The sequence below is a fragment of the Lepidochelys olivacea genome (assembly GCF_965140295.1).
Source record: "Lepidochelys olivacea isolate rLepOli2 genome assembly, chromosome: 3".
NCBI classification, from domain to species: Eukaryota; Metazoa; Chordata; order Testudines; family Cheloniidae; genus Lepidochelys; species Lepidochelys olivacea.
The window spans coordinates 100,058,891-100,085,207 of NC_140413.1; the positions used below are offsets into that span (position 1 = coordinate 100,058,891).

The 26,317-nt window shown below is 42.7% G+C and overlaps 1 protein-coding gene across 4 annotated transcripts in view; it reads right to left on the reverse strand.

Moving 5' to 3' along the window:
- SAMD3 (sterile alpha motif domain containing 3) overlaps positions 1-26,317 on the reverse strand; it is a 98,056-nt gene that overhangs the window by 31,961 nt on the left and 39,778 nt on the right. For all 4 annotated transcript variants that reach the window (XM_084622651.1, XM_084622648.1, XM_084622650.1 and 1 more), the window contains exons 5-6: positions 18,165-18,350; positions 17,672-17,756 (exon numbers count right to left, since the gene is read on the reverse strand). In XM_084622651.1, the coding sequence (XP_084478777.1) occupies positions 17,672-17,756; positions 18,165-18,350 (271 nt within the window). The remainder of the gene's footprint in view (positions 1-17,671; positions 17,757-18,164; positions 18,351-26,317) is intronic.

Consider the following 26,317-nt stretch of genomic DNA (forward strand, 5'->3'; position numbering starts at 1 on the left):
ACATCAGACACACACAGTGTAAAGTCAACCAAGTAATTTGGTACCTAAACATTAACAGACTATATACTTTCTTGCTTTCTTCAGGTACCCTGAGCTGCTTCTAAATGTTCACCCCTTCCCCGCAACCCTGAGCTGCTGGCAGCCTCCCTCTTCCCCTCAGCCAGGCATCCATTCTCCCATGTCTCCATTTCTCCCCAATAGCCCTCTGCCTCCACGTGCCCTCTGTTATTACAGGTAATAGAACCATTTTATCCATTTCTCTCCCTTTCCCACAAGTTCAGCTCACAACTGGAGTAGGCCTACTAGGTCCCAATTATTACAACATTTCTTCCAGAGACCCATTTCCCCATGATGCCCTACCAGAGACCAGGTAATGGGGGACGGTTGTCAGGAGCAGAGACATGCAGGTAGGGAGAAGAGTGCTCAAGAAAAGTCAGTGGACAAGCACTAGCATTTCTTGCCTTTTCTACCCAACAAATCTCCTGTGGTCCTACTGCTATAATCCACAGAGAACCACTGGAGGATGTTAAGACGAGAGCTGAAGTTGGGTGGGGGGAGGAGGAAATCAGAGGTCATTCCCCCTTTTCCTATGGGCTATCTCCGGTGTGGTGGTAGCAGCTACAATGGCACATGAACAGACATGCATATCCTCTTGTTCACAACTTTCAGGTGCTCAGGGCTGCAGGAGCAGCGAACCTCATGAGCTTTAGGAGGTGCACTGGACCTTTCATGAGTTTTTTGATGGGAGAATTATTTTTTTCCAGTTGACAAGATCCCCCCAGCCCCAATGAAGCTCACGCTTACAAAGATAGTAGCTTGTGAAAGTAGTCTTCAAGGGCATCTCTATGCTACAAAGTTATGTCGACATACAGCCTCTGTGGTAATTAAATCACTTTTGCATGTCCACACTACGCTCCTTGTGCCAGCAGCGTATGTCCTCACCAGTGCATGTCCTCGCATCGATTGAACTGTCAGTGTGCGGCATTATGGGATGGCTTCTGAAAGGCAGCAACAGTTGATGTAAGCAATGCAGTGTCAGTGTAGACACTGCATCAACTTAACTACGTCGACCGAAGCGCTACGCCTCTTGTGGAGGTGGAGTTAATAAGTTGGCGTAGCGGGCGAGTCACGTCAGCGGGAGCAACATTTTAGCATAGATGCTTAAGAGTTAGATCAATGTACGCTGCCTTACGCCGACCCAACTTCGTAGTGTAGACCTGGACTAAGTAACCAATTGGGGGCTGGGCATCAGATTTCACCTAAGGGAGTCCAGTAAACCAAGTTTCATTTCTCACCTGAAAAGTGGCAAACAAGAAACCCATTAAAGAAGTTTCCCAGCTCTGGTGAACACCTTTATATTTAGGTTATAATTTAGGAACCATTTGTCAGATTCACTTCAGATTTGGTAGAAAAATATCTACCTTGGCCCTCATCCTAACTTTTCTATTTTCAGGCCAATATCACCTTTTTTGACTAATTTTGGGAGAAGACGTGTGACACTGGCAGACCAGGTGCCAGCTAGGCGTCACTGAACACTGACAAATGCGTAGCTGGAGATCAGTCACTCACTAAACATCTCTGCTAATATCTATTTGAACAATACTAACACAGAGATGAGTGTTAGAATTGTTAAAATAGGTATTAGATTTATAAAGATGTGTTTAGTGTTTGGACTTTATGAAATGTTTGTGAGCTGCTGCATGCATTAATCTCACTTGTAATATCTGTATCCCACATTATAAGGTAATATTTAAAGTGTTTGCTCTAAAATTGTACGCCTCTCCCCCCACCCAGTCAGGAGAGAAGCATTACTGGGAGTGAAATGCTAGTTTACCACAAGAGGTGTCACCTCCGCCCCAGTAAAAGAAGGCCCATAGATATCAGACAAGCCATTGTGAAACAACAGGTTTCAGAGTAACAGCCGTGTTAGTCTGTATTCGCAAAAAGAAAAGGAGGACTTTTGCATCCGATGAAGTGAGCTGTAGCTCACGAAAGCTCATGCTCAAATAAATTGGTCAGTCTCTAAGGTGCCACAAGTACTCCTTTTCTTTTTGTGAAACAACAGTGGACAAAAGACTTTGCTGATCGCTCACCCCACACCCATAAGGAGAAGACTGAACAAATCTTCCTCCCATCATCTTGAGCTCTGGGGGAAGGGAATAAAAATCCCTGTCAAGAAAAAACAGTTATCCTATATGCTGCTTGGACTTCAGGAGAGGGCAAGATTTCTAAGCATAAGCAAGGGATCCCCAGATGTTTAGCTCTGGTTAATCCTGAAGGGCCAACAGACCTTGCACAATACAGCAGCTTCTATTACTTTTTGAAACCTAAGACTAACTCATTTGTATGTGCATGTTTACCTGCTTTAACCTTGTAAATAACTCATTTCTTGTCCCTAGTTAATAAATCTTTAGTTAGTTTATTATAGGATTGGCTATAAGCGTGGTCTTCAGTGTGAGATCTGAGGTACAAATGATGAGATGAGTGACTGGTTCTTTGGGACTGAAAGTAATGTGGATATTGTTGTGACTTGTGATACAAGGGACCATCTATCACAAAGGCAGACTTACATGGGTAGCAAGATAGACCAAAATACCCAAGGGACTGTCTGTGACTCTATGTTAAGGCTGTTGTAGTGCCTGAGGAGTTCACACTTGATACTTGATTGATAAAATCTAAGTATAGAGCTCACAACTAGTTTGGGGTTTGTGGCCTGGTTTGTAACTCTCTGCCACGACATTGGCGCTTCTGGTCATGAGCTACTCCAGACAACTTGACAGGAGGAATGGGGGAAAAAAAGCCAAAAATCAGCTTATAATGGAAATTCAGTTGCAACTTTATCTATAGAGCAATTGCCACAGAATGACTTGTGTACAGTAGCAAAATGAAAGGAAGCAGGGTTTTTTGCTAACATATTCACATTCATTTGGTTTTGTTAGTCAAAAAGGGGCCGGGGGGGTTGTTGGGTTTTTTTCTTTTCTTTAAGATACTCAACCAGCCTTCTAGTCTTCACCTAGACTTCAACATATAATAGCCTTTGACTTTGGAATTGATCTCCCCTATCGGTGAGATATTGACTAACTTGAACTTCAGGGTTAAGAATATAGTCCTTCTGTTCACTCGGGCTTTTGCCCTGTGCATATCTACACCCATATGCTAACAGCTCAATTTGAGTGTTAAGAGCCAGATTTTTTAAAAAGTATTTAGGCATCTAGTGGGATTTTCAAAACTGCACAGGCACCTAACTCTCATTATTTGCAACATCTACATGCTTTTACAAAATCCTTCTACCTGCATCTTTAGAATCCTGGCCATAAGTATTATAGTTGGTGTCAAATAGTCAACCTGCTTGTGTTCATGTTCCCAGAGAATGTTGTGAAAACATCTTGTTTAAAACAATTAAAAATAAAAAATAAATAAAAAGGCCAAATAATTCTTAACTTAGTACTTATAAAGTATATTTAATCTCTGATTTTAAATAAATATTTATGGAACATGATATATTTAACACATATTACTCTGCCAGTTTTAAATATCATTTTAATTGGTTATTTTGCAGATTTTTCTTTTAATGTCATCTTTGTCTTGGAGACATCTTTTAGCTGATTTTTCAGCAGCCATCTATGTAGAGCTTTAAATCTCTCTCCAAGTTCAAAGTTCAAAACACTTCGATATTTCATCCTCCTCTCCTCACATACATTAAGCATTTAGCTAAATCTACTTCTGTAATAGGATTCCCATAAGCTTCCGCAAACCCCTGCTCACACAAACTGTTTCATCCGTTGAGATAAGATTGCCATTACATAGATTTATCCTGCTTCCCAAGTGGTGGTAGTCAGTGAGATGTGTTTTTGAGTGCAAGTTGAGGCGTCTGTCTTGCCATTCTTAAATGAAGTTAACAAATAACCCACTGGGTCACTTTGTTTTTACTAACACCACAAAAACAAGAAGATTTGCCATGTTCATCGGAAGAGAACAAAGATTACTCTGTGTATCTGACACAGCAGGGAGAGGATTATGGGCAGATTAAATGTAGCAATTTACTAAAGAATAATCATTTTGTATGCAACAGTTATATAATCAAAAATGTCAACGATGAGATTCCGGGTTTTGCTGCGTTAGTGTTGTTGTGTAATGCTGAACTTTGAGGGAGGATTGTTATACAGAAGGTAGGCATTTACACGTGCCCTCAGTTTCTCTCCACCCCCAAATTACATTTGATAAAACAATTATTTGCTTTTTGAAGTTTGATATGGTGTATAAGTTGTTTCACAGAAACAGGCTAAAGTGAACTGAAATGGAGATCATTAACTGCTCGTATCCAGATCTTTTCAAAAGGCTGCCTATAAGCCCTCTAAAAGGATACCGGAGATAGAACAGTATTGTACAAAAAGTGCTGAATTTATTTTATTTTTTTTTAATTCTATTCTGAATGCTGCATCTACTCACAGGGAAAGTATTATCACTGGCTTTCTGATTCTGCCCTCCCACCCCCACATCAGTAGTATAAGATGTCATCAATATAGCGCAAGTAGAGTACATCTAGATGACATCTTCATCATCTGGACCCATGGAAAAGAAGCCCTTGAGGAATTCCACCATGATTTCAACAGTTTCCATCCCACCATCAACCTCAGCCTGGTCCAGTCCACACAAGAGATCCACTTCCTGGACACTACAGTGCTAATAAACGTTGGTCACATAAACACCACCCTATACCGGAAACCTACTGACCGCTATTCCTACCTACATGCCTTCAGCTTTCACCCTGACCACACCACACGATCTACAGCCAAGCTCTGCGATACAACCGCATTTGCTCCAACCCCTCAGACGGGGGGTGGGGGTGGTGGTGAGAAAACCTGGATTTGTGCTGGAAATGGCCCAACTTGATTATCATACACATTGTAAGGAGAGTGATCACTTTAGATAAGCTATTACCAGCAGGAGAGTGGGGTGGGCGAGGTATTTTTTCATGCTTTGTGTGTATAAAAAGATCTTCTACACTTTCCACAGTATGCATCCGATGAAGTGAGCTGTAGCTCACAAATGCTTATGCTCAAATAAATTGGTTAGTCTCTAAGGTGCCACAAGTACTCCTTTTCTTTTTGCAAAGGGAATTAGGCACTCACGCGTCCTATACAATGAAGGGGGAGAGACAGGCACCTAAGAACGAGATTCACAAAAGCCAGCACACTGAGTGGGGAGCTGCCTAAGCTAAACAATGGGAGATGCCGAGGAGAGGAATGTGTCCTAAGCCCTGCTCAGGGAGTTCAGTGCCTAAATCCAGGCTGCGGGGAGATGCCTCTCTCTGCTTGGAATTCTCAGCTGTGAACCCTCTCCTGGAGTCCAACGCTTATGTTTTTGCAAGAAGCCAGGGAAGGAGAGGGCTTTCCTCAGAACTTCTAGCCCAGTGATTAGGGCACTCACCTGGGATGACTCCCAGCTCAAATCTCCCCTGCACTTGAGGGGGAGAGAGAATTTGAATAAGGATCTACCACCTCTAAAGTGAGTGCCCTGAACACCAGATAACGGGACGGCCTGATGTGAGCGGTTCCTTCACTCTCCCCTGTTGACGCTGTCCCACTGGGGACAAATAATTAAAGAGTAGCTGGACCCAAGACAGAAAGTACAAGCAAGAGAATGACTCAATAGCCTGGTGGTAGGCTACAGAGCAATCACCCAGGATCCAGTCCCACTGTCCATCCATCCAAAGTGTAACTTCTTCAACAAGAGCAATTGAGGGAGTTCCCCATTAGACCATCCCAGAGCCCAGTGGCTAGGGCACTCTCCTGAGAGGTGGCAGATTCCTCTTCAAATCCCTTCTCCTCATCAGACAGATGGGGACCTAAGAATTTGACCTAGGCATCTCCTACCTCCCAGGTGAGTGCCCTAACCACTGGGCTAACAGTTATAAGGGAGGCCCTCCTTCCTCACCACAACTATTTTATGTGAGTTCAGCATGCTCTGAGCACACCTACCAGATCCCTCTGACCCCACTGAGGATTATTACCAAAAGAAACTACACCGTCTGCTCAAGAAACTCCCAAAAGAAGCACAGGAACAAATCTACACTGACACACCCCTACAGCCCCAACCAGGGGTATTCTATCTGCTACCCAAAATCCATAAACCTGGGAATCCTGGACGCCCCATCACCTCAGGCACTGGCACCCTGACAGCAGGATTATCTGGCTATGTAGACTCTCCTCAGGCCCTATGCTACCAGCACTCCCAGCTATCTTCGAGACACCACTGACTTCCTGAGGAAACTACAATCCTTTGGTGATTTTCCAGAAAACACCATCCTGGCGACTATGGATGTAGAAGCCCTCTACACCAACATTCCACACAAAGATGGACCTTAAGCCATCAGGAATAGGATCCCCAATACCATCACGGCAAACCCGGTGGCTGAACTTTGTGACTTTGTCCTCACCCACAACTATTTCAGATTTGGAGACAATTTATACCTTCAAGTCAGCAGGACTGCTATGGGTACCTGCATGGCCCCACAGTATGCCAACATTTTTATGGCTGATTTAGAACAACGCTTCCTCAGCTCTTGTCCCCTTACGCCCCTACTCTACTTGCACTACATTGATGACATCTTCATCATCTGGACCATTGGGAAGGAGGCCCTTGAGGAATTCCACCAAGATTTCAACAATTTCTACCCCACCATCAACCTCAGCCTGGACCAGTCCACACAAGAGGTCCACTTCCTAGCCACTACAGTGCTAATAAGCGATGGTCACATAAACACCACTGTATACAGGAAACCTACTGACCGCTATACTTACCTACATGCCTCCAGCTTTCATCCAGACCACATCACACGATCCATTGTTTTTAGCCAAGCTCTAAGATACAACCGCATTTGCTCCAATCCCTCAGACAGAGACAGACACCTACAGGATCTCTATCAAGCGCTCTTAAAACTACAATACCCACCTGGTGAAGTGAAGAAACAGATTGACAGAGCCAGAAGGGTACCCAGAAGTCACCTACTGCAGTTTCTCGTTGGAGTCTGTTTTGGAAGTTTTTTTGTTGAAGAATTGTGACTTTTAGGTCTGTAATTGAGTGTACAGGGAGGCTGAAGTGTTCTCCAGCTGGTTTTTGAATGTTATAATTCTTGACCTCTGATTTGTGTCCATTTATTCTTTTACGTAGAGACTGTCTGGTTTGACCAATGTACATGGCAGAGGGGCATTGCTGGCACATGACAGCATATATCACATTGGTAGATGTGCAGGTAAATGAGCCCTTGATGATGTGGCTGATGTGTTTAGGTCCTATGATGTCAAAAACAGAGTCCAAAGAGAAACTGCAGAACTGGAATTAATTTGCAAACTGGACACTATTAAATTAGGCTTGAATAAACACTGGGAGCAGATGAGTCATTACACAAACTAAAAACCCCATGCTAATTTTTCCCTTACTATTACTCACACCTTCTTGTCAACTGTTTGAAATGGGCCATCCTGATTATCACTACAAAAGTTTTTTTTCTCCTGCTGATAATAGCCCACCTTAATTGATTAGTCTCGTTAGAGTTGGTATGGCAACACCCATTTTTTCATGTTCTCTGTATATATATATATCTTCCTACTGTATCTTCCCCTGCATGCATCCGATGAAGTGGGTTTTAGCCCACAAAAGCTTATGCCCAAATAAATTTGTTAATCTCTAAGGTGCCAAGTACTCCTCGTTCTACTAACAGTTATGCTGATGGTAGCATCAGTCTTGTAGCAGCAACACTGCTTTAAAAAACAAGTAAGAAATTTCCTATTGTAGACACACTTTAAGTGTGTTCTGGATAGTCTATGGCAGAATTTCCTTAAGATGATGGTTTGGTTAGTCCTGGTGGATAGGCCAAAGAACATTATTATTCAGTTTTTAAAAGCAACTAACCTAGGACTTTAACTTTATTTTGAGATTGTTTAAAAGAAACTCCACATCAAAGTGCACCCATCCAAAGTCCTAGATACCCATAACATAGTCTTAAAATATCAACATCAGAGTGGTTACAAAATAAATTGTTCCAAGCAGCAGCCCTTTTCTTTTTCCCTTGCCTACCTCACTTGAATTGGTCAGCAGAACAAAAGCGTCAAACTTCCACTGGACTTTGCCAACAAAAGGAAATTTCACCCTCAACAGCTTTAGTTGCACTTTGCAGAATGCTTAGAAGGTCAATACATTCAGGCTGCTGTTGCATCAAACCAGGGTGGAGGCAAGTTCCAAAGGAAACTGCATAAAATGAAAGGGAATGCAGTTATACTCCAAAATGGGGGGAGCGACTGTAAACCCTTGTAAACCTCCTGGACTGAGGTCCTGTTTCAGTCTGGGTAAGAGTTGTATATTTTTAAGTGCTCCTTGATCAATTTTGATCACTTCATTTCTTTTTCTCAGCTTTTCTGTTTTCCTTGCTAACCTATCTTTTACCTTTCCTGGTCTCCCTTTCCCTGTCCCCCTTCCACACCCCTTCATTTCCAGTGTGGTGAGAGGGAAGCCAGATACACCTTTCCTAACTCTAGAATTAACAATGGCCTAAGCAATACTGCTATTCAGGCACCTGATAAAGAGATATTTGTCCAAGCACACTCCTCATGGCTAATATTATAAATTGTGTTTCCTGGAACATCAACAGGGTGAACCACCCATTAAAAAGAAAAAGAATTATCACTCATCTAAAAACACTGAAAGCAGTTATCTTCCCACAGGAAACCCTCCACAATGGCTTGGAGGCAGAGAAAATTAGGAGAGTATAGATGGGGGAAGGGATGTTTAACAGCCAAAGGCCTAGCAATATTGTTTCACAAAAGACTCAGCCCACTAATTCTAGATGTAAATAAAGATAAGGAAGGTAGATTTTTGCTGGAGAAGGCTAAGATCTCTGACTCTCTATATACCCTAATTAATGTATTTGGAGCCAATAAAGATGATCCAAGTTTTTTCTAAATTAATATCCCTGTCATAAATATAAAGGGAAGGGTAAACCCCTTTGAAATCCCTCCTGGCCAGGGGAAAGCTCCTCTCACCTGTAAAGGGTTAAGAAGCTAAAGGTAACCTCGCTGGCACCTGACCAAAATGACCAATGAGGAGACAAGATACTTTCAAAAGCTGGGAGGAGGAAGAGAAACAAAGGGTCTGTGTGTCTGTCTATATACTGTTTTCTGCCGGGGATAGACCAGGAATGGAGTCTTAGAACTTTTAGTAAGTAATCTAGCTAGGTATGTGTTAGATTATGATTTCTTTAAATGGCTGAGAAAAGAATTGTGCTGAATAGAATAACTATTTCTGTCTATCTTTTTTGTAACTTAAGGTTTTGCCTAGAGGGGTTCTCTATGTTTTTGAATCTAATTACCCTGTAAGATATCTACCATCCTGATTTTACAGGGGGGATTTCTTTATTTCTATTTACTTCTATTTTTATTAAAAGTCTTCTTGTAAGAAACTGAATGCTTTGTCATTGTTCTCAGATCCAAGGGTTTGGGTCTGTGGTCACCTATGCAAATTGGTGAGGCTTTTTATCCAACATTTCCCAGGAAAGGGGGGGTGCAAGTGTTGGGAGGATTGTTCATTATTCTTAAGATCCAAGGGTCTGGGTCTATAGTCACCTAGGCAAATTGGCGAGGCTTTTTACCAAACCTTGTCCAGGAAGTGGGGTGCAAGGTTTTGGGAAGTATTTTGGGGGGAAAGACGCGTCCAAACAGCTCTTCCCCAGTAACCAGTATTAGTTTGGTGGTGGTAGCGGCCAATCCAAGGACGACGGGTGGAATATTTTGTACCTTGGGGAAGTTTTGACCTAAGCTGGTAAAGATAAGCTAGGGAGGTTTTTCATGCAGGTCCCCACATCTGTACCCTAGAGTTCAGAGTGGGGGAGGAACCTTGACAGTCATATTATGTGTATTTCAGATATTAGAGGTAAACACATGATCAGAGACAATGGGGAGGTTTATGCAAAACCCATGTCTCCATACAGCTATATACATCAATCCATACTATTCACCCACCCATTTATAAGTCATCATGTCATTCAAAAGTACAATGCATGGCAATCAACTCCCCCACCCTTGTGTACCTCAGATATCTTGGCATCCTGTTTGCTAAGGAAATGAAAAACATAGTCAAGGTTAACCTATCCCCATTAATCATGCAGTTAGCAAACTATTTAAACAGATGGCAGGCAGTACCTTTCCCCATTTGGAGAAAAACAAACAGAATAAAGAGGATCCTGGGAAGGCATTCATTTTGATTGAACTCTTCTCCCTCCCTCCCTATCCATATTCTTCCCTTTTAATTTTACTAAAATCAACATGTTCAAATCCTCCTTGTGGGGTGCTGGTAAAAAGCCAGAATCTCCTTACAAAAATTACAGCTCCCTATCAAGACAGAGGTTTTAGATTTCCCAATTTTAAACTTTACCTTCAGGCAATAATTAGCCAAGCAGGACAGTGAGTCATTCTCTCAAACTGTAGAGCCCTGGATTGGAACCAGCTGGAAGCAGCATTGGTGGTTCCTTTAACCCTTTCCAGCATGCTACACACTGATCACTATCTATTCCCTAAAGAACAATTACCAACCATTGTGGCAGCCAGAGACACTTGGTGTATGATATCTACTATATTTAAATATCACCCCCCTTCTACGTACCAAGGCCTTTATCTTGGGTAACTCAAAACTATGTATAGCAGACAACCCCATCATTTGGCCACATTCGATTAGGAAAGGGATTTTGACCATCAGTCAATTTTATTGAAAATGATACCTTCCTCCTTTTTACAATATTAAAAGAAAGGTTCAATCTAGAAACTAAGGAGGAGTGCCCATACGTCCACCTTAAACATGCCATCTATCATCTGTTTGGCTCACATGCATGTGCTACCCCTGATCCACCTGGGAACTGCTTTCATTTCTCCAAATATTACCGATTGCCAAGACCTATGGCAAATCTATATGCACACTTGGCCAGCAAATTTGAATTAAACATGGATTCCCTAAAGAAGAAATTCTCTGCTAACCAATGGAAACAAATTTTAGCCAGTTTGTCAATCTGTTCCTTGGACCGATATTTAAAGATTAATCCCACAGAAAATCGGATGGAGGGTGCATTGGACCCTTCTCCAGCTGATCAAAACAGGTGCTGCTAAGTCAGACAAACGTTGATGCTATGAGTCAACAGCTGCTAACTTAGCCCATATGCTCTGGGAATGCTCCTATACCTGAATGTTTTGGGCAGAACTTAATTGCAGAGTTTACTTTTTCCTATCAAATAAAACTGTGTTACAAGTTAAACATGTAATTTTAAAAAGTCCTAATGGATGTTAATTGGAAGCTGAATTAATCTGAAAAACTTTGGCTCAGTGGAGCACTAATTACTGCTGAAAGAGGAGTACTAGAAAAATGGAAATCCAAAAAAATGACCAACAATTGAAGACTGGAACAAAGACTTCATAAGGTTGACCATCATGGAATATAATAGAAATACCCAAGAAAAATTATTTCCTTTAAGTATCTCAATGATCCTATTAAATGCAGCCCCACTCTTTTCTACCCATTTTATTTCCTTCTTGTCTACCTCTCTCCTCTGAATTTTGCTTCCAATTCTTATCTTATTTGTTAGTTTTATATTTAATTAGCTGGAATTTTATAAACAAATTTTGATTGTAAATTTTGTAATACAAATAATTTATATTTTCAAGTATAGCTAAACTTAGGTAGCAAATAATTGATATATTATGAGAAGCTTACATATATAGTTTAGTTGTGTGTGTATATATTTAAAATTTAATGAAGTTATTAAAAATAATAATAAAAACTAACATCACAACTCCGGAATTTGCCCATGCTAATTGTATGTATTTTCAATATTTTATCTTTTGTTGTTAGTTCTTAGTGGGAGAGATCTCAGCCTTTCCCTAGGGTGTTTTTAATTAAATTCCTATTAATCTTGTTCTGTAAGAGATCACCAATTTTTTTGTTTTGTTTTTGGCTGCTTTTCCACTGTTCTTTGATAGGAATAAAAACTTGTCTACAAAGTGACTTTTAAGGACTCTTCTTAAATAAAGAGTAAAAAGTAGTAGGGCTCATCCACACAAACCAATCATGTTTGTGTTCAAAATTTTAATATCTTTGAAGCATTCAGAACTAGTTTTTTCCTAAAATACGTCCTTAAAGCCATTTGTTGCTCTTACATAAATCCTGTTTATTCCAACACTTTTTCTATACCATTCCGTTTTACAGCACCATTCAGTTTATACTATAGACCAGAAATTTACCCCATTTATCTAAAAAGTTAGATTAACTTTTTTAAGTGTTCCATGTGACCGGATATATCTTTCAAGCAAGAGGGAGGACTATTGGAGGGAGCACGCGTGGAGGAGGGGGAGAGGGGGATGGGGCAACCTTAAATAAGATTCAAGCATTGATTTCCCCTCTCATCCCCAAGCCAGTCCTATGTGGTGAAACTTGTGTTTCATTCCAAAAGTAGCTCAAAGCTCTTCACTAATGGATTACAGGGATATAGTTTTACATTTAGTATCTTTTAGCCACTCTTTTCTTTAAATTGGGGGTTTTATCTTAATTCTTACCTGCCTCCCACTCTAAATAAAGAGCTAATAAGACTCTTATTTGTTTAAAACAGATATCTCAAACGTTGACTGGTATTATGAATAATTTTTAAATGACCAGTAGTAGACCGCATCTTTCTGGTTACCTCTCTACTACAAAAAGAAATGGCAAGCTTTTGTGTAGGATTCTATATTCATGTTTCTCCTACTAATACTGGAGAAACACTTGACCTTTAGAAGATCTTGCTCTGCCAGTCTGAGATTCCTAATATCTAAATTACTTTATTCTCCATAAAAAAGAAAAGTATTAACTGCATTTAAGTTATACTTTTTTATATTTTAGACCAAAACAAGTGTCAATATTTGAAAACTAGAGCTGGTAAAAAAAACTTGTGCATGAAAACTTTCCTATAGGGAAATGTTGTTTCACTGGAATCGATCTACTTCAATTTTTAAGATTTTTCCAAACGTTCTTTTTATTTTCCGTTTCTGAAATGTCAAGTAATCTCCAGCAAAAATACTGACAGTTTTTGTTCCAACATTTCAGATTCAAAACTCTTCTGAATTTTTCGAGAATGTTCAGTATTTTGACTTCTTTGTTCTGATTCAGAATGGAAACAAATTTTGAAATGTTGACATTTCCCATGAGATGTAAATTGCATTTCCAGACCACTACAGAAGTGGGGGCTCTCACTTAAACTTTTAACATATGAGATTCACAAGATTGTGACTCTTTAGGTTGAACCTTTTCCTTGCATGCTTTTGTTGTTTCTTCCAGCTATGTTTCCCAGTTACTAAACAAAATGTCAAAAATAAAACAGACACGTTACCAAAACAGAAGCCTCTGCCCCACCAAGTTGCTTGCTCAGTCTACATTATACTACTCCCCAAATACAGTTTCTGCTAGCAGGCTGCTAATGCAATGTCCCCAGCCAATTCAGAAAGGGATGAAAAATTTGACAAAGAACGGTTTTATAAAATGATTTATAGCACAGTTTAGCCATGTCTATATTTGTTAGGGAAAGCTGCTTTCAGAGCCACATTTAAAACACAATTTTTCCTAAAATGAAGTTCTGTAGATGGGACCTTAGAAACACTCACAAATGGAATCTAGTCAGTCTTTACAAACGGGGTCATGTCGTACCAATGACCCAGGCATGGAACTCCTATTGGGGGTTCTCAACAGGAATTTTGAGCAAAAATTGATGCTTTCTTTACCTCGCCTTTCCTTCCCAGGATGGGGAGTTTGCTTACTTCAGTGTGGTACTTCCCTATCACAATGCCCAGGCTGAAAGGAGAATTGGGATATTCATCACGTTTTTCCTTAGGGTATGTCTACACTACGGAATAAGGTCGAATTTATAGAAGTCGGTTTTTTAGACATCAGTTTTATATATTCAAGTGTGTGTGTCTCCACAGAAAATGCTCTAAGTGCATTAAGTGCATTAACTCGGCGGAGCGCTTCCACAGTACCGAGGCTAGAGTCGACTTCCGGAGCGTTGCACTGTGGGTAGCTATCCCACAGTTCCCGCAGTCTCCGCTGCCCATTGGAATTCTGGGTTGAGATCCCAATGTCTGATGGGGCTAAAACATTGTCGCGGGTGGTTCTGGGTACATATCATCAGGCCCCCCTTCCCTCCCTCCCCCCGTGAAAGCAAGGGCAGACAATCGTTTCACACCTTTTTTCCTGAGTTACCTGTGCAGACACCATACCACGGCAAGCATGGAGCCCGCTCAGGTAACCATCACCGTATGTCTCCTGGGTGCTGGCAGACACGGTACGGCATTGCTACACAGTAGCAGCAACCCATTTCCTTCTGGCAGCAGACGGTACACGCAGCCAGACACCAGGGCGGTTAGAAGAGCACAGGAGGGCGTGGTACGCATCAGAGAAGCTTTGAAAACCAGTTTCACGACTGGCCAGGCTACGGTGTGAAAGTTCTGTTTGTTTCTCCTTGATGAAACCCCTCGCCCCTTGGTTCACTCTACTTCCCTGTAAGCTAAGCACCCTCCCCTCCTCCCTTCAATCACCGCTTGCAGAGGCAATAAAGTCATTGTTGCTTCACATTCATGCATTCTTTATTCATTCATCACACAAACAGGGGGATGACTACCAAGGTAGCCCAGGAGGGGTGGTGGAGGAGGGAAGGAAAATGCCACACAGCACTTTAAAAGTTTACAACTTTAAAATTTATTGAATGCCAGCCTTCTTTTTTTTGGGCAATCCTCTGTGGTGGAGTGGCTGGTTGGCCGGAGGCCCCCCCACCGCGTTCTTGGGCGTCTGGGTGTGGAGGCTATGGAACTTGGGGAGGAGGGCGGTTGGTTACACAGGGGCTGTAGTGGCAGTCTGTGCTCCAGCTGCCTTTGCTGCAGCTCAGCCATACACTGGAGCATACTGGTTTGGTCCTCCAGCAGCCTCAGCATTGAATCCTGCCTCCTCTCATCACGCTGCCGCCACATTTGAGCTTCAGCCCTGTCTTCAGCCCGCCACTTACTCTCTTCAGCCCTCCACCTCTCCTCCCGGTCATTTTGTGCTTTCCTGCACTCTGACATTATTTGCCTCCACGCATTCGTCTGTGCTCTGTCAGTGTGGGAGGACAGCATGAGCTCGGAGAACATTTCATCTCAAGTGCGTTTTTTTTTCTTTCTAAGCTTCACTAGCCTCTGGGAAGGAGAAGATCCTGTGATCATTGAAACACATGCAGCTGGTGGAGAAAAAAAAAGGGAACGTGGTATTTAAAAAGACACATTTTATAAAACAGTGGCTACACTCTTTCAGGGTAAACCTTGCTGTTAACATTACATACGTAGCACATGTGCTTTCATTACAAGGTCACATTTTGCCTCCCCCCACCGCGTGGCTACCCCCTCAACCCTCCCCCCTCCCTGTGGCTAACAGCGGGGAACATTTCTACTCAGCCACAGGCAAACAGCCCAGCAGGAATGGGCTCCTCTGAGTGTCCCCTGAAGAAAAGCACTCTATTTCAACCAGGTGACCATGAATTATATCTCACTCTCCTGAGGATAACACAGAGAGATAAAGAACGGATGTTGTTTGAATGCCAGCAAACATACACTGCAATGCTTTGTTGTACAATGATTCCCGAGTACGTGTTACTGGCCTGGAGTGGTAAAGTGTCCTACCATGAAGGACGCAATAAGGCTGCCCTCCCCAGAAACCTTTTGCAAAGGCTTTGGGAGTACATCCAGGAGAGCCGCGAATGCCAGGGCAAAGTAATCCTTTCACATGCTTGCTTTTAAACCATGTATAGTATTTTAAAAGGTACACTCACCGGAGGTCCCTTCTCCGCCTGTTGGGTCCAGGAGGCAGTGTTGGGTGGGTTCGGGGGGTACTGGCTCCAGGTCCAGGGTGAGAAACAGTTCCTGGCTGTCGGGAAAACCGGTTTCTCCGCTTGCTTGCTCTGAGCTATCTACAACCTCATCATCATCTTCTTCGTCCCCAAAACCTGCTTCCGTATTGCCTCCATCTCCATTGAAGGAGTCAAACAACACGGCTGGGGTAGTGGTGGCTGAACCCCCTAAAATGGCATGCAACTCATCATAGAAGCGGCATGTTTGGGGCTCTGACCCAGAGCGGCCGTTCGCCTCTCTGGTTTTCTGGTAGGCTTGCCTCAGCTCCTTCAGTTTCACGCGGCACTGCTTCGGGTCCCTGTTATGGCCTCTGTCCTTCATGCCCTGGGAGATTTTGACAAAGGTTTTGGCATTTCGAAAACTGGAACAGAGTTCTGATAGCACGGATTCCTCTCCCCATACAGCGATCAGATCCCATACCTCCCGTTCGGTCCATGCTGGAGCTCTTTTGCGATTCTGGGACTCCATCATGGTCACCTCTGCTGATGAGCTCTGCATGGTCACCTGCAGCTTGCCACACTGGCCAAATAGGAAATGAGATTCCAAAGTTCGCGGTTCTTTTCCTGTCTACCTGGCCAGTGCATCTGAGTTGAGAGTGCTGTCCAGAGCGGTCACAATGGAGCACTCTGGGATAGCTCCCGGAGGCCAATACCGTCGAATTGTGTCCACAGTACCCCAAATTCGAGCTGGCAAGGCCGATTTAAGCGCTAATCCACTTGTCAGGGGTGGAGTAAGGAAATCGATTTTAAGAGCCCTTTAAGTCGAAATAAAAGGCTTCATCGTGTGGACGGGTGCAGGTTTATATCGATTTAATGCTGCTAAATTCGACCTAAAGTCCTAGTGTAGACCAGGGCTTAGATTGCATTTTCTGCAATAACTGTGTGGAGGACATGTATGTGTCTCTTAGAGCAAACCCCCCTCCACCTCCCGCAGTCTTTTACCAGGGGCTGTATCACATGGCAAGGCAATGATGTGAAGTCAACAGGCCTGCACATTATCCTTGGAGATTGCAGATCTATATTTTGGACCCTGAAAATGAAAAATTACGTCCAAACCTAACAGCGTCTCCTCCTTCCATTCTGCTTCCTGATGTAACCACATGAGAGTCCTAGCAGTGGTCTACTGAGTATTTTTTCCAAATGTACCTACTCCTGCCATATATAAAAATATATGAACACATAACTACTTGATACAGACAGGTAACAGTAAACAAGTTCACTAATGATCATCACAATGCATTGCACTAGCATAAGGCAAACACCAAAAATATTCATAATGTAATGTTTATATCTCCCCCATACAAATACAATTGTCCATTGGCCTGGCATATTAGTATCATCGCCATGAACATGAATTTTAAACTAGCACATGTTTAACACTTATCCAATTACAGTTTTTTAGAAATCAAGCGCATTACAGAGAAAGTCAACTCAAGCAACAACTAGGTAACTTTTCATTAGTACTTATGTATGTATGATCTGACAGTCGCTTTGATAATCAGCATGTAATGTAATGAATCTTGTGCAACAGCTGGTGTTTAAGATTAAGTATATTATTTGGAATACAAAACTTAAAAGAGAAGCTGCAGCACTAAGCAAAATAAAAACACCAAACAAACTGATATTAATTTTCTCTGAATTAGTCTCCCTCTAAACAATCAGATTTAAAAAGTTTCATATTTCATAGAGATTTAAGATAAACAGAACTGCACTAATTATGATACTTACAAAGCCATTCCCATCCTCATCAAGGAACGGGTATGCCTGTAGCAATGCATTGACGACAACATTATACTGCTGACTGTTTGGATACCTGTTCAAACAAGATAAAAAGAAAATACAGGAATAGGTGTCATTTTAGACACTTTTTTTTTTGCAATTTGGAGTCTGGGGTTTTGTTTTGTTTTTTTTAAAGAGGATATCAAGCTCAATTGATACAGTGTTTCCAAAACATTTTACATTAAATTACATAGTAAAGGAAAAAGAAATTATCCTAAAAGTAATGCATGGGAAGAGCCTTTAGAGCTTGATCCAAAGTCCATCATTAAAACCAAGAGTGTTTTTCCACTGACTTCAGTGGGCTTTGGAGCAATGCCTTTAACTATTTAAGTTTACAGATTGCAGAGAGTGGTTTATCATCATCTGGGAATTTCATTGTGCAATGAGCTCCCCTCCTCCCCCCGCCGCAGAAAAGAGCGAATCTCAAAACTATTGTACTTACAGTGATCCTTCCAGGTATTTTGTCATGTCTGCCTGTAAAAATTCAATAATCCTTATTCTCATGCTGTGGTCAGGGCATTTCCTTTCTTCTAATATGCATTGGACATCATAAGGAAACTCTGGCAAAACATATGAGTTTGTCCACTGTACTGTTTCACATCGTGCAAAAACATGTTTCATATTTTTTCTGTAAAAGAAAGGGTTAAAGATATCAAAGATTATCAGATGCTCATATAGTTCTTTTTTTCCCTGTGGGAAACTAAGCAAGGGAAAAAAATAAGCCAAGTGTTTTTGTAGGGAAGAAAGTTATGGCCATACTGATTAAAAACTACTGGTGTTTTAGGCTTGATCAGAGATGCTTATTATTTTTTGCTTTCTCTTAGTTTCTACTTAAGAATAAAGTTACATTCAAAACGTGTAATAAAATCAACCAATCTGGATGTTAAAATAGTTAAATGTTTTATACACCGTGCTTTAAATCAGGAGCTAGGAGAAGGCAACCAAACTTTTTCACCAACTGAACATGCACAAAAGAGCTTTTGGCACAAAACATATATGGATGATAATATTTGTTATTTTAGCAATTAATATTTGGCTCCAACCAGAATGGGTGAATAAGCCACTGTTTTAGAAAAAAATCAGTAAAGATACACGAGCCTAGACCCTGCAAAGTCTTCCACATGTTTAATTTCAAGTATGCCAGAAGTCCCACGAGTTTAGTGAGTCACCTCATATGCATGTCTTTGCAGATTCAGAGTCAAAACATATTTACATAAGAAGGGCCATACTGGGTCAGACCAATGGTCTATCTAGCCCATTATTCTGTCTTCGGACCATGGCCAATGACAGATCTTCAGACTGAACTGCCATGGCAATCATGCGATCCATCCCATCATCTAGTCCCAGTTTCTGGCAATCAGGGGCTCAGGGTCAGAGATACCTGGACCTTATGATTGTGTCCCTGACCATCTTGGTTAATAGCCATTGATGAACCTATCCTCCATGAACACATCTAATTCTTTTTTTAATCCAGTTATATTTTGGCCTTCACAACATCCTCTGGCAATGAGTTCCATAGGTTGATTGTGTGCTGTGTGAAGTACTTCCTTTTGTTTGTTTTAAATCTGCTGCCTATTTATTCCATTGGGTGACCCCCTAGGTTCTTGTGTTATGTAAAATGGTAAATAAAACTTCCCTAGTCACTTTCTCCACACCATTCATGATTTAATAGACCTCTATGATATGCCCTTAGTCAAGGAAGGATAGCTCAGTGGTTTGAGCATTGGCCTGCTAAACCCAGGGTTGTGAGTTCAATCCTTGAGGGGGCCATTTGGGATCTGGGGCAAAAATTGAGGACTGGTCCCGCTTTGAGCAGGGGGTTGGACTAGATGACCCCCTGAGGTCCCTTCCAACCCTGATATTCTATGATCTCTTTTCCAAGCTGAATAGTCCCAGTCTTTTTAATCACTCCTCATATGGAAGCTGTTCCATCCCCCTAATCATTGTTATTGTCCTTCTCTGTACGTTTTCCAATTCTAACATATCTTTTTTGAGATGAGACAACCAGAACTACACACAGTACTCAAGCTGTAGATGTACCATGCATTTTTATAGTGCATTTATAAATATATATTTACTGTCTTATCTGTCCTTTTCCTAACAGTTTGAAACACTGTTAGCTTTTTTGGCTGCTGCTGCACATTGAGCAGATATTTTCAGAGAACTATCCACAACGACTCCAATAGATCTCTTTCTCCAGTGGTAACAGCTAATTTACAACCCAATCACTTTTTTTGTGTAAAGTTGGGATTATGTTTTCCAATATGGACTACTTTGCATTTATTAACATTGAATTTCATCGGCCATTTTGTTGCCCAGTCACTGAGTTTTGTGAGATCCCTTTGTTCCTCTTCACAATCTGCTTTGGACTTAACGATCTTGAGTAATTTTGTAGCATCTAAAAACTTTGCCACCTCACTGTTTACCCCTTTTTCCAGAGCATTTAGGAATATGTTGAACAGCACTGGTCCCAGTACAGAGCCCTGTGGGACACCACTATTTACCTCTCTTCATTCTGAAAACTGACCATATATTCCTACCCTTTGTTTCCTATCTTTTAACGAGTAACTGAACCCTGAGAGCACCTTCCCTCTTATCCCAAAACTGCTTACTTTGTTTAAGAGTTTGGTGAGGGACCTCATCAAAGACTTTCTGAGAGTTCAAGTGCACTATACTCATTGGATCACCCTTGTCCACATGTTTGTTGACCCCTTCCAAAGAATTCTAATAGATTGATGAGGCATGATTTCCCTTTACAAAAGCTCTGATAATTCTTCCTCACCTGGCAAGAGAGTATTAGGAATAATGGAAGGTAACTTAAAAGGAGACTGCCTTGGTTAATTCAAAGACATTTTGTGCTAAAGTCACAGAAATTTAGCAATCAATCGATTATAATCAGTTAAGGAAGGTGGGAGGGAAATAGAGTAGACTGAGGTTTGGCACATAATACAGAAATTTTCACTTCTAAGGCCACGTCTACACTACAAATTTTGGCTGCTGCAAATTATGTCAGCATAAACCACAATTAGCATCTCGCATCCTTGCGCCGATACCGCACATACTCAACAGGGGTGCTTGTCTCAACTTGTCACCATCCAGCACATTGTCTTTTGGGAAGTTTTGACAATGCATGGTAGGGTAGAAACAAGTCATTCAGAGATGACTGGGAGCTAGGGGTCTACTTCCCAGCATGCAACTTTCTCCATCCCATAGAGTCATCTACATTCCAAATTTTGCACCCTTTTCAAAAATGCCATGAAACCACAGGGCCTTCCTCACGGTCTGTCATCTCTGACAGAAGTATGGAGCCTTGGCACTATTGTCATGAACTTTGGAAGCACAGGGCACATGATCCTCTAGAATTTGCAGAGCTGCAAGAACCGCATCGATGGAGAACATGATGCTTTCATGGACAGCAGATTGCTGCGGAACATAGAGAAAACCAATTCAAGGCTGTTGGTGGAGTTCACAGAGCAGTTGCGGATGGCATAGTGCCATATCTGAGCCCAAGAAACAACTGGGATCACACTGTAATGCAGGGTTGCAATGACAAGCAGTGGCTGCAGAACTTTTGTATGTGAAAGGCCACATTCCTGGATCCGTGCACCAAGCTCACACCAGCCCTCCATCCCCTGGACAACAGAATAAGAGCTCCACTGACAGTGCACAAATGCGCAGTGATCGCACTGTGGAAACCTGCAACACCAGATTGCTATGAGTCAGTGGGAAATCGTTTTGGAGTTGGAAAATCCACTGTGGAAGCTGTTGTCATGCAAGTGTGCAGGGTCACCAATCATCTCCTGCTACACAGGACTGTGTCTCTCAGCAATGTGCAGAACATAGCAGATGGATTTGTGGCAACGGGGCTCCCAAACTGCAGCAGAGTGATGGCATGTGCATCCCTGGAACCAGCCCACCTTGCCACAGAGTACATCAACAGAAAGGGCTACTTCTCTATGGTTATGCAAGTGTTGGTTGATCAAGGGACACTTCACTGACATCCGTGTTGGCTGATCAGGGAAGGTGCATGATGCTCACATCTCTAAGAACACAGGACTGTTCAGAAAGCTGAAAGCAGGGACTTTTCTTTCCAAACTGGCGGATTACCATTGGTGATGTTGAAATGCCAACAGTGATGCTGGGGGACCCAGTCTACCTCTTGCTCCCCTGACTCATGAAGCTGTACACTGGCCACCTCAACAGCACCAAGGAAAGATTCAACCACCAGCTCAGAAGTTGCAGAATGACAGTTGAATGTGCTTTTGGTAGACTAAAGGGATGTTGGTTTGTTTACTCATAAGACTGGATCTCTGAGTGAAAAACATCCCAAGGGTTACAGCTGCCTGCTGTGTCGTGCGTAATACCTATGAGGCAAAGGGGGGAAAGTTTCATATGGGGTAAAGGGTGGAGGTGGACCAGCTGTCTGCTGACTTTGAACAGCAGACATAGGGGTTTTTAGAAGAGCTCAACAAAGAGCTGTATGGCTCGGGGAGGCCTTGAAAGAGCACTTTAAGAGCAAGCTACGGTAATGTGCGGTGGTGTACTATGCTCTATCCGGCCCTGCAGTTTTGGGGCCTGTTAGGAACTGTCTGGTTACTGTTCCACATCTATGAATATAACACAGTCAATGCACCTATTAATTCTGTGGTGCTTGCTGTACATTTATAATTATAACTGTGTTTGTCACTGATCCTATGAGTTGTGTCATAGTGTACAATAACAAGCAGCGGGTTCTTTCACTACCACTAGGCATTCTGCAGCATATGTTGGAGATTAATAGATAAATTATTTTCCAAAAAATATTTTATTGAGTAACAAAGCCAGTGCAAAAACAAATAATCTATGCAATTTAAAAGCAAATACATTAAAAACTTAAATAACGAAAAAGAACATTCATGTCCATCTTGGCTACACATACAGCAACTGTGGCGCTCACAGGTCAGTGTATGTGAAGCTGTAGTTGTCCGTAACGTCCCACGGGGTGGAGTGATAGGAGTAGGGAGGTGGGCCCTGATGCCACGTGGAATGGAAAGGGTGTGCTGGAAGGTGCTAAAATGAAGTTCTCTGCAGACTGCAAAGGGAGGCAAGTTTGCAACTGTTGAACATGTAGGTCCACAAGCACCTGCAACATGTGTGTTTGCGGAGAAACTCCTTTTCCTGCTGCAACTTTCTCCTGTTCGCTCTTTCCTTCTCCGCACCCTCTGCCCACAGTCTGATTACAGGATCTCACTGATGTCATCCTGAGTCCTCTTCTTTCTCCTCTTACCTGGCTCTGGCATTGCAGAGGTGTGGGGGGGAAACAAAGGCCACAATGGCAGCAGCTACAGACAAAACACAGAGATACCACTGTCAATATAGTCACAATGGAAAAGTGAAAGCTAAGATTCAGAACTTCCTTCCCTCACTCCCCTAAAGTTTTAAACAAGACTTACTTATTGACACTTCTGCTTGGAGAGCTTGTGCACAGTGCCACTCACAGCACCCGCAGTGGTGAGTATGGCCCACCAGAGGTGAGGAAAATGAGGAGGGAATTGCTCAGTAGCATGAAATTATGACTATAGGGCAACGGCACTGAATACTGGCCCCATTTTCCACACGTGGTGGTGATTTTAGCTCATATTGTGTTCCTGAGGATAACAAAGGCTCAGAGAACACAGCTGCTGCTGGCATCTTAAATGTGCCCGGCCCATATGCTGCTATCATGTTTACTGCGATGTGCCTGCTGATGTTATCACTGATGGGCATAGGAAAGCATCTCACCATGAAGGAAAAAATACAGCTGCCATCCCTAGAAACCTTCAAGAGAGAATTCCAGAATACCTCCATGAAAGTTTCATCGAGATCTCTCAGAAGGATTCAAGGGACATGCCTGGGTAAACAAACTGTTCCACTGGTCCCGGGCCCCTCTCAACTCTATAGGGGAATGAAAAGCATGTAACAGCTCTGCCTCTCTTTGTTGTACCTCTGCCTCTTCTAGTATGAGTAAATTAATGCAAAGTTGACCTGCTAAGTTGGGAGCGCCATCAGTACATTATTGTAATGGGAATTACATTTATACACTTACCTGAGATTCCTTCCCCTGCATCAAGCTCACATGTGCTCAGCTACCAAGACTGACTGAACTGCAGTGGAATCTCCAACAGGTCCAGGCTCACGACACAGCATGAACCCCCAGTTTCATGTCCCCCATCCTCTTCCTCTTCTTCGCTGGGACTCAGGCTCCTCCGAGGTATCCACAGTGGTGTATAGGGCAGTGGTATAGTCTCTGTCAAGGCATGCAGCTCTCCGTAAAACCGGCGGGCCTGCGGCTCAGCACCAGACTGACCGTTGGCCTCTCCAGGGCGGTATGTCTGCTGTAGTTACTTCACTTTCACACAGCACTGCTGCTGGTCCCTGTCATACCCCTTCTCCTGCATCCCCCGTGCTATCTGCTCATAGATGTCCACATTTCTACAGCTTGTCCATAGCTGTGCCTGCACAGCCTCTTCTCCCCACAGGCTCAGGAGATCCTGTATCTCCTATCTGCTCCAGCCTGGGGCATACGGAGTGTGTAGCCCTCATGCTCAGCTGGGAAGCTGCAGACAACAAGGGAGAGCTGCTAGGTGTGCTCACCAAGTTGGACAATCAGGAAAAGGCATTTCAAAAAAAATCGCAGGGTTTTAGAATGGAGTGGGGAGGCTGGCTGATTGGCTTCCAGACTCAGTGACTCCTGGCCAATGCAGTTCACAATTGTGACCAAAGCAATCAGTGTTGGGCATTGCGGAACAGCTGCTGGAGGACAGTTAGGGTTAACATAGGTAACGCAGTGTCTACACTCGCACTGTGTTGACCTCAGAACGTTAACCATGGCTCAACACCACTCGGCGAGGTGATGTAACTGCTTTGCCGTCATGGGGCATTTACATTGGTGGCGGACAAATTTAAGCATGGACACATGAACAACTAGGTCAACGCAAGGCAGCTTATGTTGATCTTACCTTGTCACGTACACCAGGCCTAAGGCCCTCACTACACTGGGCTGTAAACAGAAGTTATAAGCCATGTGTAAATAGTTTCAGCTAAAATAGTTTTTAAGTGTAGACATAACCTTAGGATGCTACAGCAGCACAGCTGCAAATGTGAAGCCATAGCAGTTCAGTGTAAACTCTTACTATAGCAACAGGTGACCCCTCTCCCGTCACTGGAGGTAAGCCAACTTCCCAAGAGGAAGTAGCAAGGTAAACGGAAGACTTCTACACCAGAGGTTTGGTCAATTTAACTAAGTCACTCAGGGGTGCAAATTTTTCACACCCGTGAGAGAGACATAGGTACGGCAATGTAACTTTTCATGGTGAACTGACCTTAACATAGGCCCGGTTTACACTAAAAAGGTCAACCCAGCTATGTCGCTAAGGGATGTGAAAAATTCATACCTTGCCCCATCAGTCTCTAAACAATGTCTGAAAAATCCTTCAAAGTCCTGAAGCAATAAGGTGGAAATACGCGATTATGTTTACATGAAGTCGCCACAAAAAACTCACAGTTGGGCGACTGTTAAATAGGTGAAGTAGATCTAAATTAAATAGAGTTGGCTGGAGAGAGATGCAACTAACAGCTTATCTACTTACAGAAGTGTTCACACACAAAGCGCTGGTCTTCACTACAGGGTAAGCAGACCTAAGCCATGCTACTCCAGCTACGTAGCTTAGGTAGACTTACCCTGGTGTCTTCACTGCGCTGCGTTGATGGGAGACGCTCTCCCGTCGATCTACCTTAATCTTCTCAGGGAGCTGGAGTACCAGGGTCAACGGGAGAGCGCACTGCCGTCAATTTAGCGGGTCTTCACAGATTGATTGCTGCATGGATTGCTCTCTATAAATATATCAGATGGATAAATACCGGAGAGGGAGAGGAATTATTTAAGCTCAGTACCAATGTGGACACAAGAACAAATGGATATAAACTGGCCGTTGTGAATTTAGACTTGAAATTAGATGAAGGTTTCTAACCATCAGAGGAGTGAAGTTTTGGAACAGCCTTCCACGGGAAGCAGTGGGGGGGAAAAACCTATCTGGCTTTAAGATTAAACTCGATAAATTTAAGGAAGAGATGGTATGATGGGATAACATGATTTTGGCAATTAATTGATCTTTAAATATTCATGGTAAATAGGCCCAATGGCCTGTGATGGGAAGTTAGATGTGGTGGGATCTGAGTCACTACAGAGAATTCTTTCCTGGGTATCTGGCTGGTGAATCTTGCCCATATGCTCAGGGTTCAGCTGATCGCCATATTTGGGGTCGGGAAGGCATTTTCCTCCAGAGCAGATTGGAAGAGGCCCTGAAGGTTTTTTGCCTTCCTCTGTAGCATGGGGCACGGGTCACTTGCTGTAGAATTCTCTGCTCCTTGAAGTCTTTAAACCATGATTTGAGGACTTCAATAGCTCAGACATAGGTGAGAGGTTTATTGCAGGAGCGGGTGGGTGAGATTCTGTGGCCTGCATTGTGCAGGAGGTCAGACTAGATGATCATAATGGTCCCTTCTGACCTTAATATCTATGAATCTATGATCTCCGCATAGTGAAGACCAGCCCAAAGTTGTGCCCATGTAACATCA